The 25163-nt window shown below is 50.1% G+C and overlaps 11 protein-coding genes across 11 annotated transcripts, besides 1 other annotated feature; 8 read left to right on the plus strand and 3 right to left on the minus strand.

Annotated features, from left to right (window-relative positions):
- Positions 1–706: 706 nt before the first annotated feature.
- Positions 707–772: a sequence feature (Short protein (N7466_006691, KAJ5927735.1) was converted to a misc_feature.).
- Positions 773–971: 199 nt separating this feature from the next.
- On the plus strand, positions 972–3222 carry N7466_006692 (putative ABC transporter; the record flags this gene model as incomplete). Its single annotated transcript, XM_057166081.1, has 2 exons — positions 972–1698; positions 1757–3222. The coding sequence occupies 2 exons, from the start codon at positions 972–974 to the stop codon at positions 3220–3222; spliced, it is 2193 nt and encodes a 730-aa protein (XP_057019122.1).
- A 574-nt stretch (positions 3223–3796) lies between these two features.
- N7466_006693 (uncharacterized protein) lies at positions 3797–5365 on the plus strand (the record flags this gene model as incomplete). The annotated part of the gene is made up of 1 exon (XM_057166082.1): positions 3797–5365. One exon carries the CDS (start codon positions 3797–3799, stop codon positions 5363–5365), a length of 1569 nt encoding a protein of 522 aa, XP_057019123.1.
- A 302-nt stretch (positions 5366–5667) lies between these two features.
- N7466_006694 (uncharacterized protein) lies at positions 5668–6109 on the minus strand (the record flags this gene model as incomplete). Its single annotated transcript, XM_057166083.1, has 3 exons — positions 5668–5837; positions 5931–5962; positions 6024–6109. 3 exons carry the CDS (start codon positions 6107–6109, stop codon positions 5668–5670), a joined length of 288 nt encoding a protein of 95 aa, XP_057019124.1.
- Positions 6110–7627: 1518 nt separating this feature from the next.
- N7466_006695 (putative short-chain dehydrogenase/reductase family protein) lies at positions 7628–8690 on the minus strand (the record flags this gene model as incomplete). The annotated part of the gene is made up of 4 exons (XM_057166084.1): positions 7628–7684; positions 7768–7951; positions 8039–8578; positions 8644–8690. 4 exons carry the CDS (start codon positions 8688–8690, stop codon positions 7628–7630), a joined length of 828 nt encoding a protein of 275 aa, XP_057019125.1.
- Positions 8691–9188: 498 nt separating this feature from the next.
- N7466_006696 (glutamine synthetase family protein) lies at positions 9189–10813 on the plus strand (the record flags this gene model as incomplete). The annotated part of the gene is made up of 4 exons (XM_057166085.1): positions 9189–9618; positions 9683–9939; positions 10000–10052; positions 10120–10813. The coding sequence occupies 4 exons, from the start codon at positions 9189–9191 to the stop codon at positions 10811–10813; spliced, it is 1434 nt and encodes a 477-aa protein (XP_057019126.1).
- A 1447-nt stretch (positions 10814–12260) lies between these two features.
- On the plus strand, positions 12261–13880 carry N7466_006697 (malate synthase; the record flags this gene model as incomplete). The annotated part of the gene is made up of 1 exon (XM_057166086.1): positions 12261–13880. The coding sequence occupies one exon, from the start codon at positions 12261–12263 to the stop codon at positions 13878–13880; it is 1620 nt and encodes a 539-aa protein (XP_057019127.1).
- Positions 13881–14712: 832 nt separating this feature from the next.
- On the plus strand, positions 14713–16380 carry N7466_006698 (putative aromatic-L-amino-acid decarboxylase; the record flags this gene model as incomplete). The annotated part of the gene is made up of 3 exons (XM_057166087.1): positions 14713–14761; positions 14847–15777; positions 15831–16380. The coding sequence occupies 3 exons, from the start codon at positions 14713–14715 to the stop codon at positions 16378–16380; spliced, it is 1530 nt and encodes a 509-aa protein (XP_057019128.1).
- Positions 16381–16977: 597 nt separating this feature from the next.
- hxkB (putative hexokinase) lies at positions 16978–18528 on the minus strand (the record flags this gene model as incomplete). Its single annotated transcript, XM_057166088.1, has 3 exons — positions 16978–17814; positions 17871–18275; positions 18355–18528. 3 exons carry the CDS (start codon positions 18526–18528, stop codon positions 16978–16980), a joined length of 1416 nt encoding a protein of 471 aa, XP_057019129.1.
- A 1036-nt stretch (positions 18529–19564) lies between these two features.
- On the plus strand, positions 19565–21242 carry N7466_006700 (GNAT family N-acetyltransferase; the record flags this gene model as incomplete). Its single annotated transcript, XM_057166089.1, has 2 exons — positions 19565–21051; positions 21125–21242. The coding sequence occupies 2 exons, from the start codon at positions 19565–19567 to the stop codon at positions 21240–21242; spliced, it is 1605 nt and encodes a 534-aa protein (XP_057019130.1).
- Positions 21243–21670: 428 nt separating this feature from the next.
- N7466_006701 (uncharacterized protein) lies at positions 21671–22947 on the plus strand (the record flags this gene model as incomplete). The annotated part of the gene is made up of 4 exons (XM_057166090.1): positions 21671–21772; positions 21839–22268; positions 22333–22841; positions 22900–22947. The coding sequence occupies 4 exons, from the start codon at positions 21671–21673 to the stop codon at positions 22945–22947; spliced, it is 1089 nt and encodes a 362-aa protein (XP_057019131.1).
- An 861-nt stretch (positions 22948–23808) lies between these two features.
- On the plus strand, positions 23809–24882 carry N7466_006702 (glycosyltransferase family 8 protein; the record flags this gene model as incomplete). Its single annotated transcript, XM_057166091.1, has 3 exons — positions 23809–23842; positions 23899–24334; positions 24411–24882. The coding sequence occupies 3 exons, from the start codon at positions 23809–23811 to the stop codon at positions 24880–24882; spliced, it is 942 nt and encodes a 313-aa protein (XP_057019132.1).
- Positions 24883–25163: the final 281 nt, after the last annotated feature.

Consider the following 25163-nt stretch of genomic DNA (forward strand, 5'->3'; position numbering starts at 1 on the left):
TGTCATTTCCCCTACAACTATCATCAGCAATAGGATTAGCTGACCATTGCCATGGCTATAAGTCCAACGCGACAATTGTCAATGTTGTTCCTAAGCAATTTGATAGAGTCCATGTCGAGCAGAACCATTGTCAGGGACTGATGGTTGTGGCAACCAACTGCCAAACAATTAGCCAGTAGTTTATCAAATGCATGGTATTTGATTGGTATGTTGCCTGACACTTACTGTTGCCCATGCGCCACGAGAATGTTCGCCGTAGATACGACTCGCGAGCTTCCATGTATAGAAATCGCCCACTGCAGATTACACGGCCTGCATTGTTTTGGTACTAGCAATCAAGTTGAAGAGCTCCGCACGCCTGGCGGAAGGAAGGAAGAGTATAGATTAGCAGTAGTCAGCCATTTTATATAGTATAGTGGTAAAGAGAAGAGGGTAGAGTGAGGATCGGAGTCGGTGCCGCCATTCCTACGCTAACCATGGATTAGTATCTGTGTCGTGCGATTTAATTATACCACACTCACCCATGTTAGCCAGGCTCGCTGGTCTTTCCCAAACGCAATCTGCCAAGCCAGTTCAAGGGACTGAAGAATTCATCTGGTTGAAAAAGGTGCGTGAAGTGAGCGCATTCACGAGACGAAAGCCGATCAGGAAGATTAGAACATTGGTAGCCCGAGCTACAATGAAGCGATGGCGCGGCGAAGAGGAATCAGAAGAATGAATTATCAAATGCAGATGAGCGGCCGCAGTAATCGCGATCCGACCAATCCCACATTGGTCATAAGGCTTACTAGATTGCCATAATCCTACTAGATTCCATGTTGATTTGAACCTCGGGGAAACATCGGGGATGCGGCTGCCTGGGGCAGCAATGCGGAGAAGGGATTATGTAATATTTGCTTCACAGGCTTTCCAGCGATTCCGAGATCGGATTGTTTCCCTATGAAGCTCAAGCTACCAACCTGTGACCTATTATGCTGCTTCGAACGGCGCTGAGGTCCCGGGTATCGGTATCGGTATCGCGCCCGGTGAACTTCCATCTAGCTCGCTCCGTATCATCTGCACCGCTTATTCAAATCCAAAATGGCACATTTTATCGGCAATATCCGACAGAGAACGATACCTCGACCAATCCACCTCTATATGCGAACTTCAGCTTCACTCTCCCCTCTCAAATCTCAGCCTTGGAAACCCAAAAAACACCCTTGCAACATTGGGCTATAATCGGTACATCGGGACGGACTGATCTGCTAGACGTCTTCCGTGGCCAGCATATTTGTCTTCCACCTACCGCGCGATCTTATCCTTACCTCCTCACAGACGAAATTGCCGCCAAGGATCCGGAATTGCGCTATGTTGGAAATGCAATTCGGTATATCGGTTTTAGTGGGGAAGGCTCTGGGGCTATTGGTGGCACTCGTGGCGCATACTTAAGTGCACGCTACGAGAGCCTGCGGGAGGAAACCGACTGGACGGTAGAGCAGTTTCTCCGTGGCCAAACGTCGCTGAATCCTATGGAAGGAGAAGAGAAGGGAACAATCCATGATGAAGATCTCATTCAAGAGGTGATCGCCGATCTACATCTGTCAGAGTTGCTTGACATGCCTATTGCGAACCTCAGCAATGGCCAAACTCGAAGAGCCCGCATTGCAAAGGCTCTCCTTAAGAAGCCCGAGCTGCTGCTTCTAGATGAGCCCTTCAGTATGTTCAAGATGGTTATTCTCACCGTATACTAGCTAACTTGGTTTTTTTTTTCAAGTGGGACTTGACCCGGCCACCGTCCGGAGCATTTCTGGATTGCTCCATCGTCTGGCTCAAAAGTCCTCTCCTCGATTGGTCCTAGCCTTACGTCCGCAGGACACAGTCCCGGAGTGGATTACTCATCTAGTTGTGGTGGGAAATAACCACCACGTCATCCAGCAGGGCTCGCGCGCCAAGATTAGCCAAGCGCTGGCTATCTGGAAGCAACTCACGAGTGGTGACCCTTCAATCAAGGGCTTGAATGACACAGAGAAGAGTATTATCCGACAGGCTAAGGTGGACTTGAAGTCGGGTGCTCTTGATCAACAATTGATTCAAGACCTTAGTGCCAAAGATGTTACGAAACCAAATTGGAAGGAAGTCCCGCCCGTGTTGGGAGGAAAGCCACTGATTGAAATGGATGGTGTTCGTGTCCAGTATGGTGATAAGGTTGTTCTGGGCAACTGGACTCAGAACGTGAATGGAGAGCCCAGGGAGGGTCTCCATTGGCGTGTGCGGCAAGGCCAACGCTGGGCGATTCTCGGTGCCAACGGGTCTGGCAAAACAACTCTACTCTCCCTCATCACTTCTGATCACCCGCAAGCATACGCCCAGCCCATCAAAATTCTCGGCCGGTCGCGTTTACCAGAAGTAGGCAAACCTGGCATCTCCATTTTCGAACTCCAGTCTCGCCTCGGACATTCGTCTCCCGAAATCCATGCTTTCTTCCCACGTCAATTGACGGTGCGGGAATCCCTCGAGTCAGCTTTCGCAGAGACATTCCTATCCAAGCCCGTGCTTAATTATGAGCGTGACCTTGACGTAAGTGCAGCCTTGCGGTTTTTTAAGGCCGAGCTTGATCCAAATGCGAGTGTCACGATGAAGCAAGGGCCCCCCTTCATCACCACCAACACCGATATTTTTCCTCGTCTTGGCTCCACCGGAAACAACAAGCCTTACATTCCGTCCGACTACGATATTGACTATGCCGACAATGTGACATTTGGCCAACTCACTACTGCACAACAGCGTATTGTGCTTTTCTTAAGAGCACTCATCCACAACCCCGATATTGTAGTCCTCGACGAGCCTTTCTCGGGCCTTTCTGCTTCCCAGCGTGACAAATGTCTACACTACATAGACCACGGCGATAGACCGTCTGCGTTTAATCGGGCCTCGAGTCGAGGACTCTCTCGGTACAAGGGCCTTTCAGAGGACCAAGCCCTTGTCCTCATTAGCCACGTCAAGGAGGAAATTCCCGAAAGTGTTCGGTACTACATGCGGTTGCCATCAGAGCCGGGAGATGGCACCGAGCCTTTAGATTTCCGTTTTGGTCTGCTCAAAAACCTCAGCGTCCTCAGTGACCCAAAGGTATGGGATGCCGCTTGGGCACCACCGTCTCAATTCTCGGAATCCGCACAGAGAACTCGCAAACGCCATGAGATACCATCGGATATAGACGTGTACGAGTGGTTTTCGTTTTGAATATTTTCAAATATTGTATGCTTCGCAAGCACGGGTACCCAACTACTATCACGCCTCAAGAGTGCTCCTAATTAGACCATAAAATGTTAATACAAAGAATACACATGGACATTGATTAATATGCCTGCAAGTTCGTACAGGCACAAATGCCACCCGCCGCAGCACTGGGCCCAGGATCAGCTCATGGGTTCGAGAAGCTCTGCGTACGAAAGGCCACACATGCAGGCACTTGAGGCCACTGCTCAAACGTTCGTATTGTTTATTGTTCACGCGTCAATCTCCCGATGTTGTATGATCTCAATGTTCTTGCCGATCTTTTTGGCTAGTTGACTCTGAACACAACCGACGGAGCTTCATCCTCCGCCTGCGGGGATTGTGGGGAAAACGACGCGGGGATTAACTCCCCGTGCAAGCTACGCCTACTGTCCAGTATGATAGCCACCCTTATATACAATCTTCACTACCCCCTGCAGATCCAATGTTCGCCGCTTTCAAATGGTCAATCAATTTTTATGATTCTCAGTTCCTCAATATACTGCTTCGCCCACTACCTGAATAATCCCAACTATGTACCATGGTCCTCCCTACGAGCTGCGACGTCCTGGTCGTAGGCAGTGGCAACGCTGGGTTTAGTGCTGCCCTCTCAGCCGCACAAACGAATTCCAAAGCCAATGTGATTGTAATCGATAAATGCCCCTCAAACTGGGTCGGAGGAAATACTTACTTCACGGCCGGGGCTTTTCGCACTGCCCACAGTGGGCTCTCCGACCTCCTACCCATTGTCAACAATACAACCGCGGAGAAAGCATCGAGGATTGACATTCCAATCTACTCCGAGCAGAGTTTTACCAACGACCTGCTCCGCATGACAGGTGGTCGCACTGATCCTGCCTTATCAAAGATCTTGGTCCAGGATTCTCGCTCTGCCATCGGCTGGCTCGCTCAAAATGGTATCCGCTTCCAGCTATCATTTAACCGACAGGCTTACGAGGTAGATGGCCGAATCAAATTCTGGGGTGGTCTTGCGCTGAAGACGCAAGATGGTGGCAAAGGTCTCGTGGAAGACCACCTTGCCGCTGCAAAGAAGCATGGCATTCGTGTGTTTTTTGATACGCCCGCTACGAAGCTCATAACGGACCCTCTCACTGGGGCGGTGATCGGAGTTGAAGTACTTCCTCGTTCGCCCTCTGGCGCCCCTCGAAAACAAGTTATTCATGCGGCGGCCGTCATCCTGGCCGCTGGTGGCTTCGAAGCCAACGCCCAACTGCGAGCCCAGTACCTTGGCCCAGGGTGGGATGCCGCACGGGTCCGTGGAACACCTTACAACACCGGGGACCTCCTCCTCAGTGCCCAGCGCGACGTTTCTGCCAAAGCCGTGGGGAACTGGTCCGGCTGCCACAGTGTCGCATGGGATGCCGATTCCCCCGCGCATGCCGGAGACCGAGAAGTCTCCAACGAGTTCACGAAATCAGGATATCCCCTGGGTATCATGGTGAACCGGGACGGAGAACGGTTCGTCGATGAAGGATCCGACATGCGAAATTACACCTATGCGATGATTGGACGGCGCATCCTGGCACAACCCGGACAGTCCGCATTTCAAGTTTGGGATGCACGAACGACCCCGTGGCTACGGGCCGAGGAGTATCGTCCTGAAGTGACGAAACACCTCACAGGATCGACAGTAGAGGAACTAGCGGATGCGTGCACTGAAGCCGGATTGGTGAATCGGCAGCGGTTTCTGGAGACCCTGGCCGAGTACAACGCTTGCACTCGGGAAGGAAGTCAAAAGTGGGATCCCGCCGTCAAAGATGGACTGGCTACTGTCGGATTGAGCATTTCCAAGTCGAACTGGGCCTTGCCATTAGACAAGGCGCCTTTCTTAGCTGTGCGTGTGACATCTGGCATTACGTTTACTTTCGGAGGGCTTGCTGTCAATCCGGAGACCGCGGCTGTGATATCAGAGACGACGGGCGGGGAGATTCCCGGATTGTATTCTGTTGGAGAAATGCTGGGTGGAATTTTCCACGATAACTATCCTGGTGGAAGTGGGTTGACCTCTGGGACTGTCTTTGGACGACGGGCCGGGAGGGCAGCTGCAGGAATCATTGCCGTTAAGGGAGCAAAAGAGTCGAGACTCTGATACGTCGGTCCATGGGATCCTACTTCAGCATGTCATAAAGAAACAATATCATAGTAGTGGTGTGATTTGAAAAAAAAAATATTGACACGTTGATGGTTATTAAACGCCCTGCCCTATGCCAACAAGTCCCCGCGCATTCAATGCATGCGGGAAGCTCATGCAAGTTTTCCAAGTCCCATAGAAAAGACCGCAGACCCGTAACGCCTGAAAATAATATATAATCATGCCCCCCTTTGGCTGTGACGACCAGCATCACGACTCGGGCCGAGTTGAGCATCATATTTCACACTGAATCTCACACTTCACGCTTGGTGGTGGTACGCATCCAGAGCTTGCTGCACGTCATGCAGGCTTTCCTTGCTTCCATACGCGTCCATGAGCTGTTGATTCATCGCGAGGCGTTTCTCTTCTTCGCGAATCATCTTCTCGCGCCGTACTTGAACATCGTTATAGTAGTTGTACCCGGCGAATCCTAGCCAGGGGCGGTATAAAGTCAGTGACCAAAGTTTTCGATCGAAGAAAGGCGATCAAGTAAAGATCCGACAGGCATATTGGCAGAACATACCGAGACCGAGCACTGCAACCAGAGGAAGATACCTATATTCATCAGATTAGCAACCAGTCCCGGTCGCGTGCGCCCAGGGGCAATTCCACGTACCACCGGCCATACCTCGGCTTAAAGCTGGGGCCACTGGAATGACTTCTGTAGGTTTTATTGGGGCCTGGAAATGCGTATTGAGACATGTTGAGGATTATGCAGTCTTTTGTATTTTGTTAATTTTGGTGTTATTGACAAAGCGCAAAGGAGAGTAGATATGGCCTTTACCGGACGAGCGGGATGGAAGGGGGAATTAGAGGGCATTTAAAGATCGGCTACGAAAGGCGGTAATGCGGTATTGCGGGGGGTCCGGGGGATTCTTGCATGACGTAATTCTCTTCCTCAGCAAATCAGCCGTCAAGACTCAAGTTCATCTTCTTCATCATGCCACTGTACATTGTAACATGATCTGAGAGGTGGGACCATCATTCCCATATACTACCTATTCCCTTTTTTTTTCTTTCGTTGATCAGGCTGGCTCAATATCATTCATCATACTACTAGTACACTTATCAAGTGCCGAGTTCAATAGCCTGTTCTCCACTACAGTATTCTTCCCCGAAAACTACCGTGACCCAACAATCCAACTGAAAAATGAAAACGAAAAAACAAGAAATCACAAAAAAAAAAAAAAAGATAAAATGAGAAATATAATGATAAACTTACAGAACATCATATGGTAAACCGAGCATCACCAAATACCCGAATATCGAGGTAGCCAACGAGAACGACATGTTCGAGCAAGGCATCATCGTTAGAATCGAGGACATGCCAGGATCAGAGCATCGTACTTGATCGCTCATTAATGATTTGAAGCGGCTTGCACACGTAGTAGTTAGGTGGGGGAGAGCGCCACTAGACAAGGGTTATAAGGAACACCGACGGAAGGCCTCCGTGACAAGGGTTATAGCAAGCGACAAGCCTAGTAGTCTACTATTGAACCATTCGCCTGAGCAGGTAATGCAACTTACGCATGCCGGTATAGCAACCTCTCGAGCCAGCTTGGACTTATTAGCGGCTAAGCCAATGGCCGACTGGACTTTCGATGGATCAATGATACCAATTGCTGATTCCTGAAGATGAAAACAAGAGGTTTCTACAGAGAAAGAACTACGTGACGCCTCCCACGCCGATATACAGCTACAGACTGAACGCTCGCATGAGATCAACACACGTCAAGCACATCGATGGGGAAATCAAACAGCAGTATCAGATTTTACAAAAGCGCATTGAACTTTTTTGCCAACCCAGAAAGCTAACATCTAGGAAGTGGCGAGGCATATTCACGGATCCTGTTCAATACTTGGTTCCAGCGAGACTCATTGGATGGGGCGGAGGGCCTTTGGTATCATCATATGGTCCTAGAAAAGGGTGAAAGCTTGCCAGAATTACCTTTGTTGGAGGAGTTCGTTGGTGGGAAGATGGAGAGTACATCTGGGATTTTCAGCGTGTAGTCCTCGATACGCTCTCTACTTAGCCTACTAGTATATGTAAGTCTCTGGCCTCTCCCTCTTTTAAGTCGTCATCAAAAGACTTTCTTATCAAGACAGTATACCTAAAATTAATGGCCTATCTAGTAAGATAATTAATAGCTAGTCTACCTCTGCTAGCTACTTTCGAATCTTATTAAAGCCGACTTCTTTAACAATTTTGCTACTAATCATCTATTGGGCAAGGTTCTTAGGCGCCGCGGCGGCAGGGCCCTCGGGGGTCACGTATGCCTAAAGTTTAACGTTGTGTTAGCGCTACTTGCAATCTCACTCTGACCCCCCCACATCTCACTTCCACTTCTCATAACACATACCTTGGTCAGTCCACCATCAACAACAAAGTCTGTTCCGTTCACGAAGCTGCTCTCATCGCTGGCCAGGAAGAGGACAGCCTGAGCCTGTTCCACGGCCTCACCGAAGCGTCCACTGGGGAAGTGCACCTCACGACGGAATCGCTTGGCTTGGTCATCGCCCAACCAGTCCTGGAGGAGAGGGGTGCTAGAAATGAATTGTCAGCAACTGTAACGACTCAAGGTAAAGAATCCCTCAACAGCAATGGCAAAATGGCAAGGATAGGTATCATACTTAAGAGGACCAGGGCAGAGCGCATTGAAACGGAATCCCTCGCGGGCGTGCACAACTGCCAACTCTCTTGTCATAGCGAGGACAGCTCCCTTGGAGGCAGTGTAGGCCAACTGGGGGGTAGCGGCACCCATCAATGCAACAAAGCTGGCAGTGTTGATCACAGAGCCGCGGGTTTTCTTGTGACGCCGCAAGCTCAATACAGCGTGCTTGCAACCAAACCATACACCCTTCACGTTGATGCTCTGTGTCAAGTCCCAGATCTTCTCATTGGTGTCGACGGCGTCCGCGTCGTCTGCATGCATGATACCCGCATTGTTGAAGATCACATCCACACCACCCCAGCTATCCTGGGACTCGACCATGGCCTGTACGTCGGCCTCCTTTGACACGTCACAGCGAATGGTCTCCAGGCGGGGAGCATTTGGCACAACTTCCTTGACCTTGGCGATGGCCTTGGCCAGAGCAGGCTCGGAGATGTCAGCCATCAGGACGCTGGCACCTTCCCGGGCAAAGAGGATGGTAGTTTCGAGACCGATGCCACTGAGGTAACGACATCGTTAGCGACGAGATTCCACATGCCCTGGTGGTAACACAGTACAACATACCCTGCGGCACCGGTAATGATAGCATTCTTGCCTTCGAGACGACCCATTGTGATTGATGAACAAGAAAAAGGGAGTTTGCAATCTTTGGATGGAGGCTAGGGTAACACGGATATGATAATAGATTAGCTGGGGTATTTGGGAGAGGAAATCGAGATTCAGAAGCAAAAAGTTCGACAGATTTTGGAATGGAACTTTTGAACGCGCTTCGATCAGTCCTCTTATGTAGAAACCCAGCAGACTCACCAGATACGATAGTTGACTAAAGATCCCCTCCAAGTTCAACAGAGGAAGCTCTGTATAACGCGGGGCATAGTGGAGCTCATGAGGCGGTGACGGCGGTCCGCAACCGCGCTGGCTCTTATCGCTCTTATCTCAGAGCGCCGTGATCAGCTCCTGATAAGCCGGTACATTCGCATTCAGGTTTCCCAAAAGGCGAACTCCAAGAATCCCTGAATCCTTCCTGAAGCTCAAATCCTAGCTTTCTGTCTTTTCTAAGTTTCTCTGATACCCTTGGTCTTCTTTTTCCCCATTGTCATTTTTGCATCATGTCAACTCCAACAGACGAAGTAACCGCTGAGAATGTGGCTGAAGTGCTCCAGCATGACCGCATGGTCAAGGTAGCTGGTATTGATGTGGACGGAGTGCTACGCGGCAAGCTGATGCAGAAATCCAAGTTCCTGTCCATTGTTACAGAAGGCTTTGGATTTTGTTCGGTCATCTTTGGCTGGGATCAACATGATCAGACCTATTACAAGGAGCTCTCAATCAGTAACAAGGAGAACGGGTACCGTGATCTGGTGGCCGTGCCGGACCTGCGCAGCTTCCGTCGCATCCCTTGGGAGAAGAATATCCCATTTTTCTTGGTCAGCTTCCTAGACCCGGACACTCGTAAGCCGGTTTGCGCATGTCCGCGGGGGTTGTTGAAGACTGCCGCTGCAAAGGCAGAGGCCGCAGGATACCGCGCTATGGCGGGAGGTAAGCTATCGGTTGCCCATGTACATACACCCTTTGTGGATCCCACTCGCTGACCAAGTTCCAGCGGAGTATGAGTTCTACCAGTTTCGTGCACCAGGAGACCACCCTACGCCTGAACGAGCCGCCTCTCAAACCGCAGCATTTTTACAATCAAATAAAGCAGATAGCCTTCCGCCCATAACAGAGGGCATGTTTGGCTACTCCATCACTCGTCCCCTTCACAACCAAGATTACTACTACGGTATTTTCGATGCTTGCGAGCAATTCCGGTGCGATATTGAGGGATGGCATACCGAGAGTGGGCCCGGTGTTTATGAAGCTGTACGTTACAGCCGCGAAACAAAAGATGGTTGTGTCCCAAGCTAATGACGGGTACAATAGGCATTGCAGTTCGGCGAGGCAAAAGATATGGCTGACAAGGCCGGCTTGTTCAAGTATGAAACATACCCCGGCGGAGTCAACTTTGGACCAAGACAAAAAAAGAGACTAATCGGCCTGCAGATACGTTGTCAAAGCCTATGGCATCAAGCATGGCATCACACCCTGCTTCATGGCCAAACCGAGACAAGGACTTCCAGGAAACAGTGGTCACATGCATATCTCTCTCGTGAATGCCGAAGGCAAGAACGCTTTCATCCGTGATTCTCCTGACCCATCGCCGCCTTACCCAGATGTCGCCCATCTGTCGGACCTTGGCCGACATTTCCTGGCGGGTCTGCTCGTCGGCTTGCCGGATATCATGCCACTCTTCGCGCCGACAATCAACTCCTATAAACGTCTGGTCGAGAATTTCTGGGCCCCCGTCACCGTCTCTTGGGGATTGGAGCACCGGGCTGCTTCTATTCGATTGATTACTCCGCCGACAGCCAGTGCTAAGGCCACTCGTTTTGAGGTTCGTGTGCCTGGTGCCGACGCGAACCCGCACTTTGTCCTTGCAGCCATTTTGGCGCTAGGGTGGCGTGGTGTTGAGAAGAAGCTCGAGATTCCCGTACCACCCTTGTCCAAGGGTGAGGATATGGGTGGGGCTAGTGATCAAGGAGTTCGGTTGGCCAAGACACTCAAGGAGGCGATTGCTACCTTCATGCGACCCGATAGTGTGGCGCGAGAGGTCTTTGGGGACGCTTTTGTGGATCACTTTGGTGGTACACGGGAGCATGAAGTGCGCTTGTGGGAGGAAGCTGTTACGGACTGGTAAGTTTGACTCCCCACCCCCCAATTTTTCTTCCCTTTCCAAAACCTTGCTGTGCTGGGTCCTGTTACTAATATTTCTGCAGGGAGGTCAAGCGTTATATTGAGACTGTATAATGGAGATCATTAGTTATGTCTTGTGATGTGCGATATGATGTCTGAAGTAGTACCCCATTTACCAAGGACGGTGATGTTCTTTTATGTATACATGATGCTGGCGTCAACAGTTACAATTCATCCGCAATTAGCAAATGATTTTGTTGGAATTCAAAGTCAATTGTCTTGGATCCCTTGGATTGGATGCTTGGGCCTTTTTGGCCTTTCAGCCCTAGAACTACCATGACCTGTCTCAAAAAGGCAGACTGGAGGCTCTTTTCCGCTGCCTTAAGATGATTCCAACTTCCACGGTTAGTTTAATTTGAAGGCCATTCGGAATCCGAATAGGCTGAGCATGGTGCCCAGGTGAGCCATTGATGTTACTGGATTGTCGATCTTGTTTTATCACTCACGGTTGATCTGATGGGTCTGGACTCGATCAAGAATATTCAATATCACATGTCGTCACATGTCGATCCCCCGCCATCTCGAGTCGGAACAATTCGGTCAATCTACCAGGAGAATAGATTACCGAGAAAGGCCGGACTCCAGTCAGAAACAGAGTAGGATGAACCGCGGCTTGGATTCGGACGGGGAGAGCAGGAATTACCTTGGGAGCTGCAGCCACTCTCGGAGTCTCGGGTGTGTTAGGGGAGGCGACATGATACGTGAAGTGAATGAACTCTGTTTTACTTCAGTCAGACCGCCCATGATAAAACAACAAGCCCTTCCCTTTTTCTCTCTCTCCTTTTTTTTTGTACGAACCCACAAGAGAAAAAAATGTATCAGACATTCAGTAGACCACGACGAATATCAAAGGAAATTCCGCAGCGATAAGACTCGGTATACGGCGCATCCCGAGAGTGAAACAATGGATTCGACCGCCTTTCTGGCGGCAGAATCCCGGGGAACGGGCGATGTCGGCCGAGTGGAGGCAGAATAATGAGAGAAATGAGAAGCAATGGCAGTTTCCCGTCGGGAAAGTCCTGATGGTTGGATCTGATTGGCTGATAGGAGGAGAGTCAATGGGAAATGTGGGGAATTCGAGGGATCAAGTGGGAATTGATGGGGAAAGCAAACAGCCGCGGTAACACTTCGCTCTGACGTATTCTATTCGACCTTTATCTCCGCCTTCGGTCGGATGGCGATGAAAAAGGTTGTATATAAGCCCTTTTGTAGGTCCACGGGTGTAAGGAGATCTTTCCTTTTCCTCTTCTCCTCAACCTTTCACTCTGCTCCATCTTGAAGTTCCACGCAGAATTGGATGGACAAGAATCACATTTGATCAACGGACAAGATTACACTATACTATACATACTAGTACATACTCTACACTTCCTTGCTGCCAATCCTACACAATGACCTCCGTGGAAACTCAACTTAAGGATGTTGCCATCCTCGGTAACATCCCCAATGACGCCCGCAAGATCCTGACCAAGGAGGCTTGTGCTTTCCTCGCTATCCTGCACCGCACCTTCAACCCTACCCGCAAGGCCCTGCTGCAACGCCGTATCGACCGCCAGGCCGAGATTGACAAGGGTAACCTCCTCGACTTCCTGCCCGAGACCAAGCACATTCGCGAAAACGATGCCTGGAAAGGTGCTCCCCCCGCTCCCGGTCTGGTCGACCGCCGTGTCGAGATCACCGGTCCTACCGACCGCAAGATGGTCGTCAACGCTCTCAACTCCGATGTCTGGACATACATGGCCGATTTCGAGGACTCAACTGCCCCGACGTGGGATAACATGATTAACGGCCAGGTCAACCTGTACGATGCCATTCGCCGCCAGGTCGACTTCAACCAGGGCGGCAAGGAATACAAGCTTCGCACCGACCGCACCCTCCCCACTCTTATCGCCCGTGCCCGTGGCTGGCACCTGGATGAGAAGCACTTCACCATCAATGGTGAGCCCATCTCCGGTGGTCTCTTCGACTTCGGTCTCTACTTCTTCCACAACGCCAAGGAGCTTGTCGCCCGCGGCGCCGGTCCATACTTCTACCTGCCCAAGATGGAGTCTCACCTAGAGGCTCGTCTCTGGAATGACGTCTTCAACCTGTCCCAGGACTACATTGGCATCCCCCGCGGTACCATCCGTGGTACGGTTCTGATTGAGACCATCACTGCCGCTTTCGAGATGGAGGAGATCATCTACGAGCTGCGTGACCACAGCTCCGGTCTGAACTGTGGTCGTTGGGACTACATCTTCTCTTTCATCAAGAAGTTCCGCCAGAACCCCAACTTTGTCCTTCCCGACCGCTCCGATGTCACCATGACCGTGCCCTTCATGGACGCCTACGTCAAGTTGCTTATCAAGACCTGTCACCGTCGCGGCGTTCACGCTATGGGTGGTATGGCTGCGCAGATCCCCGTCAAGAACGACCCCGCCGCCAACGACAAGGCCATGGAGAGCGTTCGCGCCGATAAGCTCCGCGAGGTGCGTGCTGGCCACGATGGTACCTGGGTCGCTCACCCAGCGCTTGCCGCTATTGCCTCCGATGTCTTCAACAAGTACATGCCCACCCCCAACCAGCTCTTCGTCCGTCGCGAGGAAGTCAACATCACCGCGAACGATCTCCTCAACACCAACGTTCCCGGCAAGATTACCGAGGAAGGTATCCGCAAGAACCTGAACATCGGTCTGAGCTACATGGAAGGCTGGCTGCGCGGCGTTGGCTGTGTCCCCATCAACTTCCTGATGGAGGATGCGGCCACCGCCGAGGTCTCGCGCTCGCAGCTGTGGCAGTGGGTGAAGCACAACGTCTCCACTGCCGAGGGCAAGCGGGTGGACAAGGCATATGCGCTCCGTCTATTGCAGGAGCAGGCTGACAGCCTTGCCTCCCAGGGTGCCAAGGGTAACAAGTACCAGCTTGCTGCCCGGTACTTTGCTGGCCAGGTGACCGGTGAGGATTACGCTGATTTCTTGACCAGCTTGCTGTACAACGAGATCTCCTCGGCTGGTTCGGCTGCCAAGCTTTGATGATGTGGACTTGATGATCATGAATACCCTATTTTCCTCCCATTTCTTTTCTTTCTTTGAGCATTGTTCTGGTGAATTTGTCTTTTTTTTTTGTCCATAGTGGATTAGCCTAGTTGTATCAAAATCATTCAATCTTGAATCCGATACCATGAGACCTTGCACCTGTATTCCAAGTTCAATTATACATACTACTAGCTAGTACCTACTTGTGAGTAGGTCCCGGCGTCTCGAGGTGATAAGAGGAGGCATTTTGAAGATGGCGATCCTTAAGAAGTCAAGAAATTCCAAGCCGGGTTAAGTCAACTGGTATCAATATACAAGTTCCATTATTGTCTCCATTATTTGAACAGACAATGTATTGCAATGTTCAGACTTGAAGGTCTAGAACATGGTGACTGCGGAACCACTCCACTCAAGGGTTCCGAGTCCCGACTAGTATGTACTTGGCAGGTATTGTATGCATGTACTACTGCATGAGAGGCTTGGAGGTGTGGAAGGGATATGAATATTCTAGAAGACGGATAATCCAGGATATCCAGGGCTATTTACCCCAGATTCCATGTTTATTTGTGATTCATGCAGAGCATTGCCCACTGGCAGTGTTTGAAAGCATCTTCTCGGGACGACGGAATCGTTCCGGCACACGCCCTTTCGTGACATGAGAAAAACCCTGTAGTTACTCTTTCTCCCTTACCTTAAGACTTCGATACAATTGTGCTTATGGTCCCTCAATTGTTTCTTTCAAATCCTTAGTAAAATATTTTCCTCCGTTATCAAGAGCAGAATCCCACCTCCGCATCACCCCACTTACATCGCACGTCGTTCACCCAAAATGGACCGTGAAGAGTTCCGAGCAGCGGCTCACTCGGCGATTGACGATAGTAAGCCCCGCAATTGATCCCACTTGAGCGTTGAAGCGAAAACCGCAGATTCACGCAGGTTGCTAATGCGATCCTTCCTCTACAGTCATTGGATATTTCGATAGCGTCCCCGACCGGAGAGTCCTCCCGGCTCTTGACCCCGGATACTTGCGCCCTCTCATCCCCACCAACCCTCCAACCGAACCAGAATCCTGGGACCAAATTCAACAGGATGTGGACACAAAAATCAAACCCGGGTTGACCCATTGGCAGTCGCCAAACTTCATGGCCTACTACCCGGCCTGTGTGACATACCCGAGTATCCTGGGAGAGATGTATTCGGCCGCGTTCACCGCGCCGGCATTCAACTGGCTCTGCTCACCGGCCTGTACGGAGCTGGAAACCATCGTGATGGATTGGGTGGCAAAGGCACTAGGACTCCCGGAGTGCTTCTTGAGCACCTCGGAGAACCTGGGTGGAGGCGTCATTCAGAACAGTGCAAGCGATGCCATTGCGACCATCATCGTTGCGGCACGAGAGCGACGAGTCCGCGAGATGGTGCTGGCTGAAGGTCTCAAGGAAGGAACCACCGAATATGACGAGCGCAAGATGGATCTCCAACCACGCTTGGTGGCGATTGCCAGTGATCAGACACACAGCAGCGCAGCCAAGGGCGCGTTGATTGCGGGTACCCGTTTCCGCAGTGTGCCCACTCGATTGGAAGAGAACATGGAGATGACAGCGGCGCGTCTGCGAGAAGTATTGGAGAAGTGTGATAAGGATGGATTGACTCCGTACCAGCTCACCATGACTTTTGGTACAACCAACACCTGCAGTGTCGATCGCTTTGCCGAGATCAAGGCCGTGCTCCAGGAGAAGCCTGCATGGCAGCGCATCTGGGTGCATGTTGATGCGGCTTATGCGGGTGCTTCTCTTGTCGCGGATGAGTGGCAGTATATCGCCAAGGATTTTGCTGAGGGTGTGGACAGTTTCAACATGAATATGCACAAGTGGTTGCTGGTCAACTTTGATGCAAGGCAAGTAGCTTCCGATTCAGCAGGACACCATATTTTGACTAACGTTCTCACAGCGTCATGTTCGTCCGGAATCGTCTTGACCTAACAAATGCCCTCGACATCACCCCTACCTACCTTCGCAACCCATATTCCGATATGGGCACTGTGATTGACTACCGCAACTGGTCCATCTCTCTGGGTCGCCGATTCCGCGCCCTGAAGATCTGGTTCGTGATTCGCAGCTACGGCTTAAATGGCATGAAAGCGCACATTCGCAAAACTATTGGCTTGGGGAACACCTTCGCTGATCTGGTCCGCGGTCGGTCTGATCTTTTCGAGATCGTCACCAAGCCAGTCTTTGGTCTCACCGTATTCCGTATCAAAGGCCCAGCCTCAAGCGAGACCAATGGCGCGATATTCAAGGACGAGGCAGCAGATGCGATCACCAAGAAAGTCTATGAATTGATCAACTCGCGAGGCGAGATCTTCATCACCTCAACTGTGGTTGATGGTGTTTATGTGATTCGTGTGGTGAGTGCCAACCCGATGGCCGAGGAAAAATATATCCGTAACGCGTTTGATATCATTGTTCGCACAACCGAGGAGGTTTCGCAACAAAAATAAAACCAATGTTGGAAGATAGAATATAGAAGGCAGAAATATATACTGTGTATTACGATATCCGCGTCAACGTCTCCTTGGTAACCGCTCAAAGCACTTGAGGTCGCCGCCACATGCATGTGTGCATCAACACTGCACCTGCATGTGGGCAAGACTCGGTGAGCTTGTCTTTGCTTTCTCCGGTACCATCGCGTGCTCTCTCCCTCAATTATCCCCCCTTGATCAAGCATTCAATGTTTAAACTTGATGTCTACATAACGGGGCTCTTGCCTCAAAGGTTAGGTAGTAGACAAGTTCAATGTTTGTCTTGTCAAACTACCAGTAACATTGAATTTTCGTTTTACAGGTGGATCACCGTGGATGTATCAGGAGACAATCCACAACATTTGAAGAATTTGAAACAACAATAAAATCTGGAGAGAAATTGATACATTGAAGAAAACTTCCGCAAAAGCACATGTGCAGGGACTCTTTTTTTTCTCTCTCTTTGGACATTGGGCTTTTCTCTTTCAAGACGCTGACCTTGTCGTTGGGTAGGATACATGCATGTGAGTACATCAACATTTGAAAGTGATTTAGCCATGTTTTCTAAGTGTCCATCTAAAACAATGGCTTGGCCTTTTCCTCTCCTTCCAAAACCAATGCCACAGCCAACGCTGCTCCAACAACAGAGCCATCTTCGGACGAATTAAGTGCAATCAATTCTAGCTCATCGGGTGGCCAGTCAAAGATATCTCGAAGTCCCTGTGCGGCTCTTCCCTTGAACCCACTATATTTGTTGAACACCGAGCCATCCACACCGACATGACATCTTCGCATGTTCTTTTTCTTGCAAATGGCCGCGATTCCGCAGGCATAGAGACGCGCAGCCCGTGTCGCGACGAGGCCGATTAGATATCGACAAATCTTCAATTCGTTGAGTGCGGGTGTCAGACTCAGGGTGTTTTCAAACTCTTCGCGCATGGCATCAAGATCCTCTGACAAATCCAGCTCCCCGACAGACAGAAATGACGCCTCGAGCGAATTCTCAGTTCGAAGTCGTGTGATGTCCTGGCCCTTGAAAAGTCTGCCTTCCTCGTGCAGTGTGACAAGGATCAGCCGCAGCATCTCTCCAATATACAGCCCCGAGACCATCTTCTCGTAGATCTGAGCCCCCGGGTGTACTGATTCTTGGTCGATTTGCCGGTCAAATGGGGTCAAGGGCAGGACCTTCCGGTCATTGTCGAATGAACCGTATTCGGTGTTGATGATGACCTTGGCCGTATTGGGCAGACCAGCCTCCGCAATCTTTGGGATCAACTTGCATTCCTCCATATAAGCGGCATTGCACCCTGTACTGAAGACACTCCCAATCTTAACTTGGGGATCCTGGTAGTGTGATGCAATCAGGGTTCCGGTCGTATCATTGAGAATCGCTACTATTCTCACCGGGAGATTCTAGAGTTGACTTTCAGCAACATATATCCTGGGTATTTTCTCCTCTAACTTCTTACCTTTCGCTGAAAAGCGGCTTCGAGTTGTGGAACCACATCTTGTCCTTCCACTCCGGACACATTGAAGTTCTTCGTCCAACGTTGCAGAATCCCACTTCGGATGGACCTTTGCTCCACCGGAAAGGAAAAGGCGAAGGATAATGGCATGATGCCCTCTGTGTCAGCCGGATATTCCTGCAGGAATAACTCCAGCCGTCCAGCTATAAAATCCCACAGTTGTTCCCCCGTACCCGACTTGATTCCGTCTGGGAGTTTGAATTTTCGCTGGATCTGTTCAAAGTCTCTCTTGCGGTTACACAGGCAGACTCTGCACACACGCAGGTTTGTTCCACCCAGATCGAGTGTCAATATTCGACCTTTCTCATGGCCGGATGGAAATCCCATCACCCAGGTGATATTCATGGGCTATGCCATTCCCAGAGTCTGGAGTTAGCATGTTATCCGAAGGGACACCCTTGAAAGGTCTGCGCTGGAGATAACTGACAACATTCCCTCCCTCCTTGGTGAGACCTTGCTCCAATTCCGTCACGAAATGATCTGAAATCCGCTTCAGGTCTTTTGCCTCGAGGATGAACCAATCCTCATACTGCTTGAGATACTCGGTCTCCTCCTTTGGCATCCCAGCCAAGATCTCTGGGCGATAGCGAAATCCCGACATATTTTGACCTTCTGAACGAATGTTCAAACCCTGAGGAAATTGGTTTATGTGAATGCTCTTGCCATGGGGATTTTTTGATATTTTGGCCTCTATTCATTTTGCCGCGTTCACGCCATCATGATCAAATTATGACATTTCACGGAGCATGGATGCGAGCTTGGCAGTTCTAACTCGTATGAAATTGAAAAGGGGTGGTTCCTAGCAGATGCAGATTGATTGGGTTCAACCTTGGAAGTGTATTCGTTGGAATGGACATTTAAATGTTCAAAATTGATATTTTTTTTTTCTTGTGTACTTGAGTAGCCTTCCAAGGTTGAAACATTAGATCCAGTCACTACTATGATCGACATAATCTTATGTTTAGTCCATGCGCCATTGCCTGATTCCAAGGTCACAGACTAGTCAGTAGAGGTGTGGATTCTAATTTCTGGCCATCAATTTCTTTTATCTAATAGAGACGCCGTTAGCGCTCGCACGGACATTTATTGCTATTTGACTCCATAATGAGAAAGAAGAAATAAAAATAAAAATAAAAAATAAAAAATAAAATAAAAGAACAAAAGAGAAAACTAGGAGTAAAAAAGAGGATCCAGGATCCAATCAAATCCAAGGCGTTACTACTCATTTTCACAGTCATGCTCATAGTAAGATAGTACTTACTAGTAGTTACTAGTAGGATGACCAAATGCCGTTGAATGGTTTGTGGCCTGACGGGAGAGAGAATGCGTCATCATCCTTCACAATCAATTGCTCTCCCTCTCCTGATTTCTTCCGTGACCAAAATATGGTCCCTTTGACTCGACTGAAGCTTCGTTTCCTTGATTTCCCTGATTCTTCTGATTGTCTTGATTTCTTCCCGACATAAGTACATTATTACCCATCACTCGTGTGTCGTGAGGGGCTGGAATCAGTTTCCCCGCGCAAAAAGTGAGGGGCAAAAAAAAAAAAAGATAAAGAGTCTCGTGCCCTTGTCGAGCCTTTGAACAATTGATCATTCTTTCAGTGGAGGAAAAATCTTCAAGGTCACAAAACCATCATGCTGCACAACACCTGCCATCTCCCAAATGGTTTGACATTTAGCGTATCGCCGGTCTTTGGTGGGGTCACCTTCAAATCCAACGATTTGAATGTGAACAACTCCACCTTCCCGCCGGGATGGACGATCATCATCCACAGCGAAAAGGCTGCCAAGCTGCCAGAGGACGAACGAGGTCGAACGGACACGGAGGGCAATGAGCGTCCGTCTTCTAGCAATGCCGATCAAAATATCACCAGATTTACCACCCCGACCTCCCGTCGGGACTGCCTGTACATCTCCTACATCGTGAATCCCCCCTCCAGCGAGTTCAAGCCGGCTTCTTCACCAACCCGTCAGATCGCCATGATGCTCTGGGCGACCTTGTGGTGGTACTTTCACGAACCTGAACCGGATCTTCACCTGGATACCGCGGCGGACAGCGCAACACCTCACGATGGACGGCCGAAGGGGGAATGGCGGGTGAACATCAAACGTGAGGGGATCTTCAAGGGCCGGAATCTCCTTCAGAAGCTGGAGCGCATGGGCCTCATTGCGAGTGAAGACTCCTCGGTCGGCCTGCAGCCCGTGGAAACGCGGGACTCGAGCCCCTGGTCAAACATGTTCGTGAGCCGACGCAGCTTCTGGCAACTAGATCCGCGTCTCTTCCTTTTCACCTTGACCCCGCGAGGGGCACCGCCATCTCCATCTCTCACTCCCTTCCAATCCCGACATGCCTCACCGGCACGGGATGGCCTCTCCGCCTCGACGATACTGTCGCCGACCGAGGCAACCTTTCATACCGCTACCGTGGGCCCCTTTACTTCGGCTGGGCCATTTACGTCTAGCAGCCATTTGCCAACATATTTCCCTCCAGCACCGACACAGTATAAGTTCACCAACGGGGTCCGCCACCCGGTCCGCTCCAAACCCCCGCATCAAGGGGAGATCTTTTATTCCCGGTATATTCCCAGTGTGACACAGTATCTTTCCTTTCGTATTCCATTCCTGCCGATGACGAAACCCAAAATGGCACCGGGTACGGACAGTGGAAGTCGGCCCTCCACGCCAGTCAAACCAGTCAGCACATCTGTGACGGGCGTCGAACAACATCTTTGCCAGGATATTCCATCTGACCTGGACACCCTGCATAAATGGATGAATGATCCCCGCGTCAAGGCCATGTGGGGAGTTGGAGGCCCCAAAGAAGTGCAGGAGAAGTTTCTCTTGGACAACCTGACGAGTCGACACAGTTTCCCTGTGATTGGGTGCTGGGATGGAAAACCATTTGGCTACTTTGAGATCTACTGGGTAAAAGAGGATCCATTGGGCCGTTTGCTGGACCGAGTGGAGAATTACGATCGGGGTATTCACCTCCTTGTCGGCGAGCAGGAATTCCGAGGACCGCACCGAGTGGTGATCTGGTTGACTGCTCTAGTGCATTATTGCTTCTTGAGTGACATGAGGACTGAATCGGTGGTTTTGGAGCCCCGAGTTGATAACACAAAGTAAGCTATGAACCTACCTCTCTCTCTTCCATCCGGTATCACGCGTTCTAACTTGGATTGTTCTTTTGTTTAGACTTATCGGATATCTCCAGCAAGTTGGCTTCTATAAGGAAGGGGAGGTCAGCTTCCCACATAAACAATCCGCTGTGATGAGGATCAAGCGTGACGCATGGGAAGCGCCGGCTCTTTAAGAACCGATGCATTTTTCTATCTTGTGACGAATTAACGAATTATTTGCATTGTTTTCGTGGTTTTCGTGGTTCGTTCCAAGCACATCATATTTACACACTTGAGCCTTTGGCTTTCACTGTATGAGACATCATAGACGCTGAATATGATCACAACAAGATTAATTGGGGAAATCCACAGGTGTACGGAAATCTGTGGATAGATCAGAGTTCAGAGTGGAGTTACATCGATCATAGTGGAGCTACGAGTCTACGACTTGTGTAGGTTGTCATGTTGCCAAGCATATTGAACCTCGGCTTCTGGAAGCTGTACCGTAGGTTGTACCGCCCTCGAAAGTTGTTGATCGCCATCCGTTCTCATTTCCGCTGAACTCCGACTCTACACCACTCCTTTTTTTTCTCTTCATTACAGTCGATAGTTATTACAAGCGATGGCGAAACACAGCACTCTCTTCGATCCACCGCCCCAGGATAAATCGAGGGCACTCATCGAGAATGTGCTCGACTTGACTCCAGTGGTGGACCTCGGCCCTGTAACACCCCCTCCCCCTTGCGCGCAGAATTACAGACCCAGAGACTGATTCATGGTCCACTCTTAGGATGTTTTCACAAACACCAGGCCTCTATGGCATCCTCCCGGTGCCCGAGGAATCTACGGTGGCGCCGCTATCGCCCAGTCCTTATCCGCTGCGATGCGTACCGTGCCCGCCGACTTTGCCGTCCACAGCATGCACTGTTACTTTGTCCTCGCGGGCGACTCCGAATTACCTATCCTATACCACGTTGAACGTGTGCGCGACGGGCGCAGCTTTATCACCCGAACCGTACAAGCCCGCCAACGGGGCCGTCCGATCTTCACGACCACGCTGAGTTTCAGCCGAGTGGGCAGCGGAGGCGAGAAGACACTGAACCATTCAACTCCCATGCCAGATGTCTCGCTCCCCGCAGATGCACTGCCGGGGACACTGAAGGCGTTGAGCGATGCCGGGGGTGGCCCATTCGAATCGAAGAAAGCGGGCATAATCAACCGTACGTTCTGTTATATCCCCCGTTCACCGGGAACACGATCGTTCATGAGCTCACAAAATCACAGGCGATCAGAACCCCGAAGATAAGCGAGTTCGACGATTCGTTCGGGCGCGTAGCCGTATCTCCGACGAAGGAGGCTTCCAGGCACACTTGTCCGCTTTGGCTTATATCACCGACAGTCTTTTCATTGGAACGGTCTCTCGTGTCCATGATATTCCCCGTTTCTCGTCCCCAGCCGAGCTTGAGAAACTTCTCAAGGCGTTGAAGAACCCATCCGACTTGGACGACGAAGATATCACCAAGGCCTTTAAGGAGTTGAAAGAGGAAGAAGCGGCCGATCTACGACGTCAACTCGAAGGGGCCCTGAGTGACGCCAATAAAGAGGACCATAAAGAAGTAGGCATGATGGTCAGTCTTGACCATTCAATCTACTTCCACAATCCCCGGGCCTTCCGTGTCGATGAGTGGATGTTCCATGAAACGGAGAGCCCATGGGCCGGAGAGGGACGCGGATTAGCGATTCAGAAGTTTTGGTCGCAAAACGGAACGTTGATTGCGACATGTACTCAAGAGGTGTGTATACGGTCTTTCCCGTCTTCCTGCATTGACTTACACTGACCAAATCATCCAGGGTGTTGTACGATTAAAACAGGACAAACCCCCACTCTCAAAGATCTAGCCTGCTTTCCATGGGGTTGCAGGTGGTCATCGCTGCATCCTATTTCTACCTTGTTCTATGCATATTCATTTTTTTCCCTTCAGTCTAGTCATATTTATTTCTTGTTAATAGATTTCCATTGCATCCACATGCATGATGCCTTCTTCAAATGATTGAATCTACTATCTTTGCTCACAATGAGTCCGAGTGCTTCACCCGAGTGCCTTGTAATGCCTAGGTAGATGTCAACTTAAAAAGTTGAAAAAAGGCAAAAAGATAGTCGCGCCCGGGATCGAACCGGGAACCTTCTGAGCGATTCAATCAAGAAGATGATGTGAATCAGAAATCATGACCATTAGACCACGCGACTTACATATTGGAAAGACTCATAATTAGAATCTATGATCTTGGGGAACTTGGGGAACTTGAGGGAAACCCAGGAGGAATTCCCGTGGTTGAAGTGTGTATACTGATCTTGGTTCTACCAGTTACTAGGGATAAGGAGCCCTGCGCATATATATGAGATTGAATGACTATTACCGGCTGAGACCATAATAAAAGCAAGCAAATATACTAATGTAAATACCCTGGGGCATCTGGAAACTTTTGCTTCTTCCAAGTGAAATGGGATGAAGCACGTCATCTACATATGTGTAGTAGAAACTCCTCCTTATCGCTTCCCCCGCATGATCGATAACCAGGATTCAGGAACGTTCGGAGTCAACCCCCTCCACTTTCTCAATCATATACCTCACCCTCCACATCCCCCTGTCTTCATTAGTTGACCAAGGTAATACGTTCAATTGCGATTCCTCAGTTCCTCAGTTCCTCAATCCAACTTGCTAACATCCCTTGCCCAGTCTGAAAGCTACATTCTTCATTATGCTTGACGGGAAGTTGGCGCGTCCGTCCAAAGGTACATACGCGACTCATTTCGTCCCAATTGAGAGAAATCCCAAGTAACAATCGCAGTATGGACAACTCTCATCACCAACACCGCCTACCTCTCAGGTCTCCTCACTCTGGACTACTCGCTGAAGAAGGTCGGTTCCAAGTACCCACTGGTGGCCCTGTATACCGATTCATTTCCGGTTGAGGGTCACAAGGCCCTGGATGCCCGTGGGATCCTCAAGCAGCATGTCGCATATCTGCTACCCTCGACCCCAAGGGAATACACAAACGACCCGCGCTTCTACGACTGCTGGTCCAAGCTCACTCCCTTCTCACTCGTGGAATATGACCGCGTCGTCCAGCTCGACAGCGATATGCTCGTCCTCAAGAACATGGATGAACTTATGGAACTTGAACTCGACCCGCCTTCTGCAGCCGGCAATGGCAATCGAGTGTTTGCGGCCAGTCACGCCTGTGCTTGCAATCCGCTCAAGAAGCCCCATTACCCCTCGGACTGGTATGATGAAGAATCGAATCTTGCTATGGGTGAGAGCTTCATATTTCACTAATAACCGACACTGACCCTCGCACAGGATCCCGGCCAACTGTGCTTACACGGTACAACACTCTACCCCAGACATTGCGCAAACAACCGGCCCAGCAGCGGATGCGGCTTTAGGTATCCCCAACGGAGGCCTCCAAGTCGTAAATCCATCCAAAGAAATCTACGACAAGATTGTGGATCAGCTCGACACCTCGGCAACACTCGATTACGACTTTGCGGACCAATCGCTTCTGGGAGATCTCTTCCACGGGCGTTGGGTTGCACTTCCATATATTTACAACGCGCTCAAGACCCTTCGGTGGGAAGGTGTGCATGATACCATCTGGCGGGATGAAAGTGTAAAAAACGTGCACTATATCCTGAGTCCGAAGCCATGGGATGAATGGGCAGCTGGAGAGACGGGTGCGCAAAGTAAGGATGCCTCGCATGCTTGGTGGTTCAAGCTGAATGGGGAGAGACTTGAAGAGGAAGAGAAGAATGGTCTCAGGGATCAATTCTGATATTATCGATTCATGCGCTTCAAATATAATATAGACATTTTTTTCTTCATACATCAATCAACCCGTTTTCATTATGTATTGTCAAAGGTTCTTTCCCCCCAAAATCCATAACGTTGACGATGTACCCACTAGAGTGGGAGAGAGTCAAATTGGAAGTGGAGATCTGGTAATATGTACAAGGCATCATCATTGCCTATTGTTCATGAACAGATCATTGGGGTGTCTTTTTTTTTTTTTGCTTGGACACCAATATTTTACGTTCTCCAACTTCCTGAACCCTG

This window comes from Penicillium verhagenii (genome assembly GCF_028828195.1).
Source record: "Penicillium verhagenii strain IBT 33310 chromosome Unknown utg000007l_segment0_segment0, whole genome shotgun sequence".
NCBI lineage: Eukaryota > Fungi > Ascomycota > Eurotiomycetes > Eurotiales > Aspergillaceae > Penicillium > Penicillium verhagenii.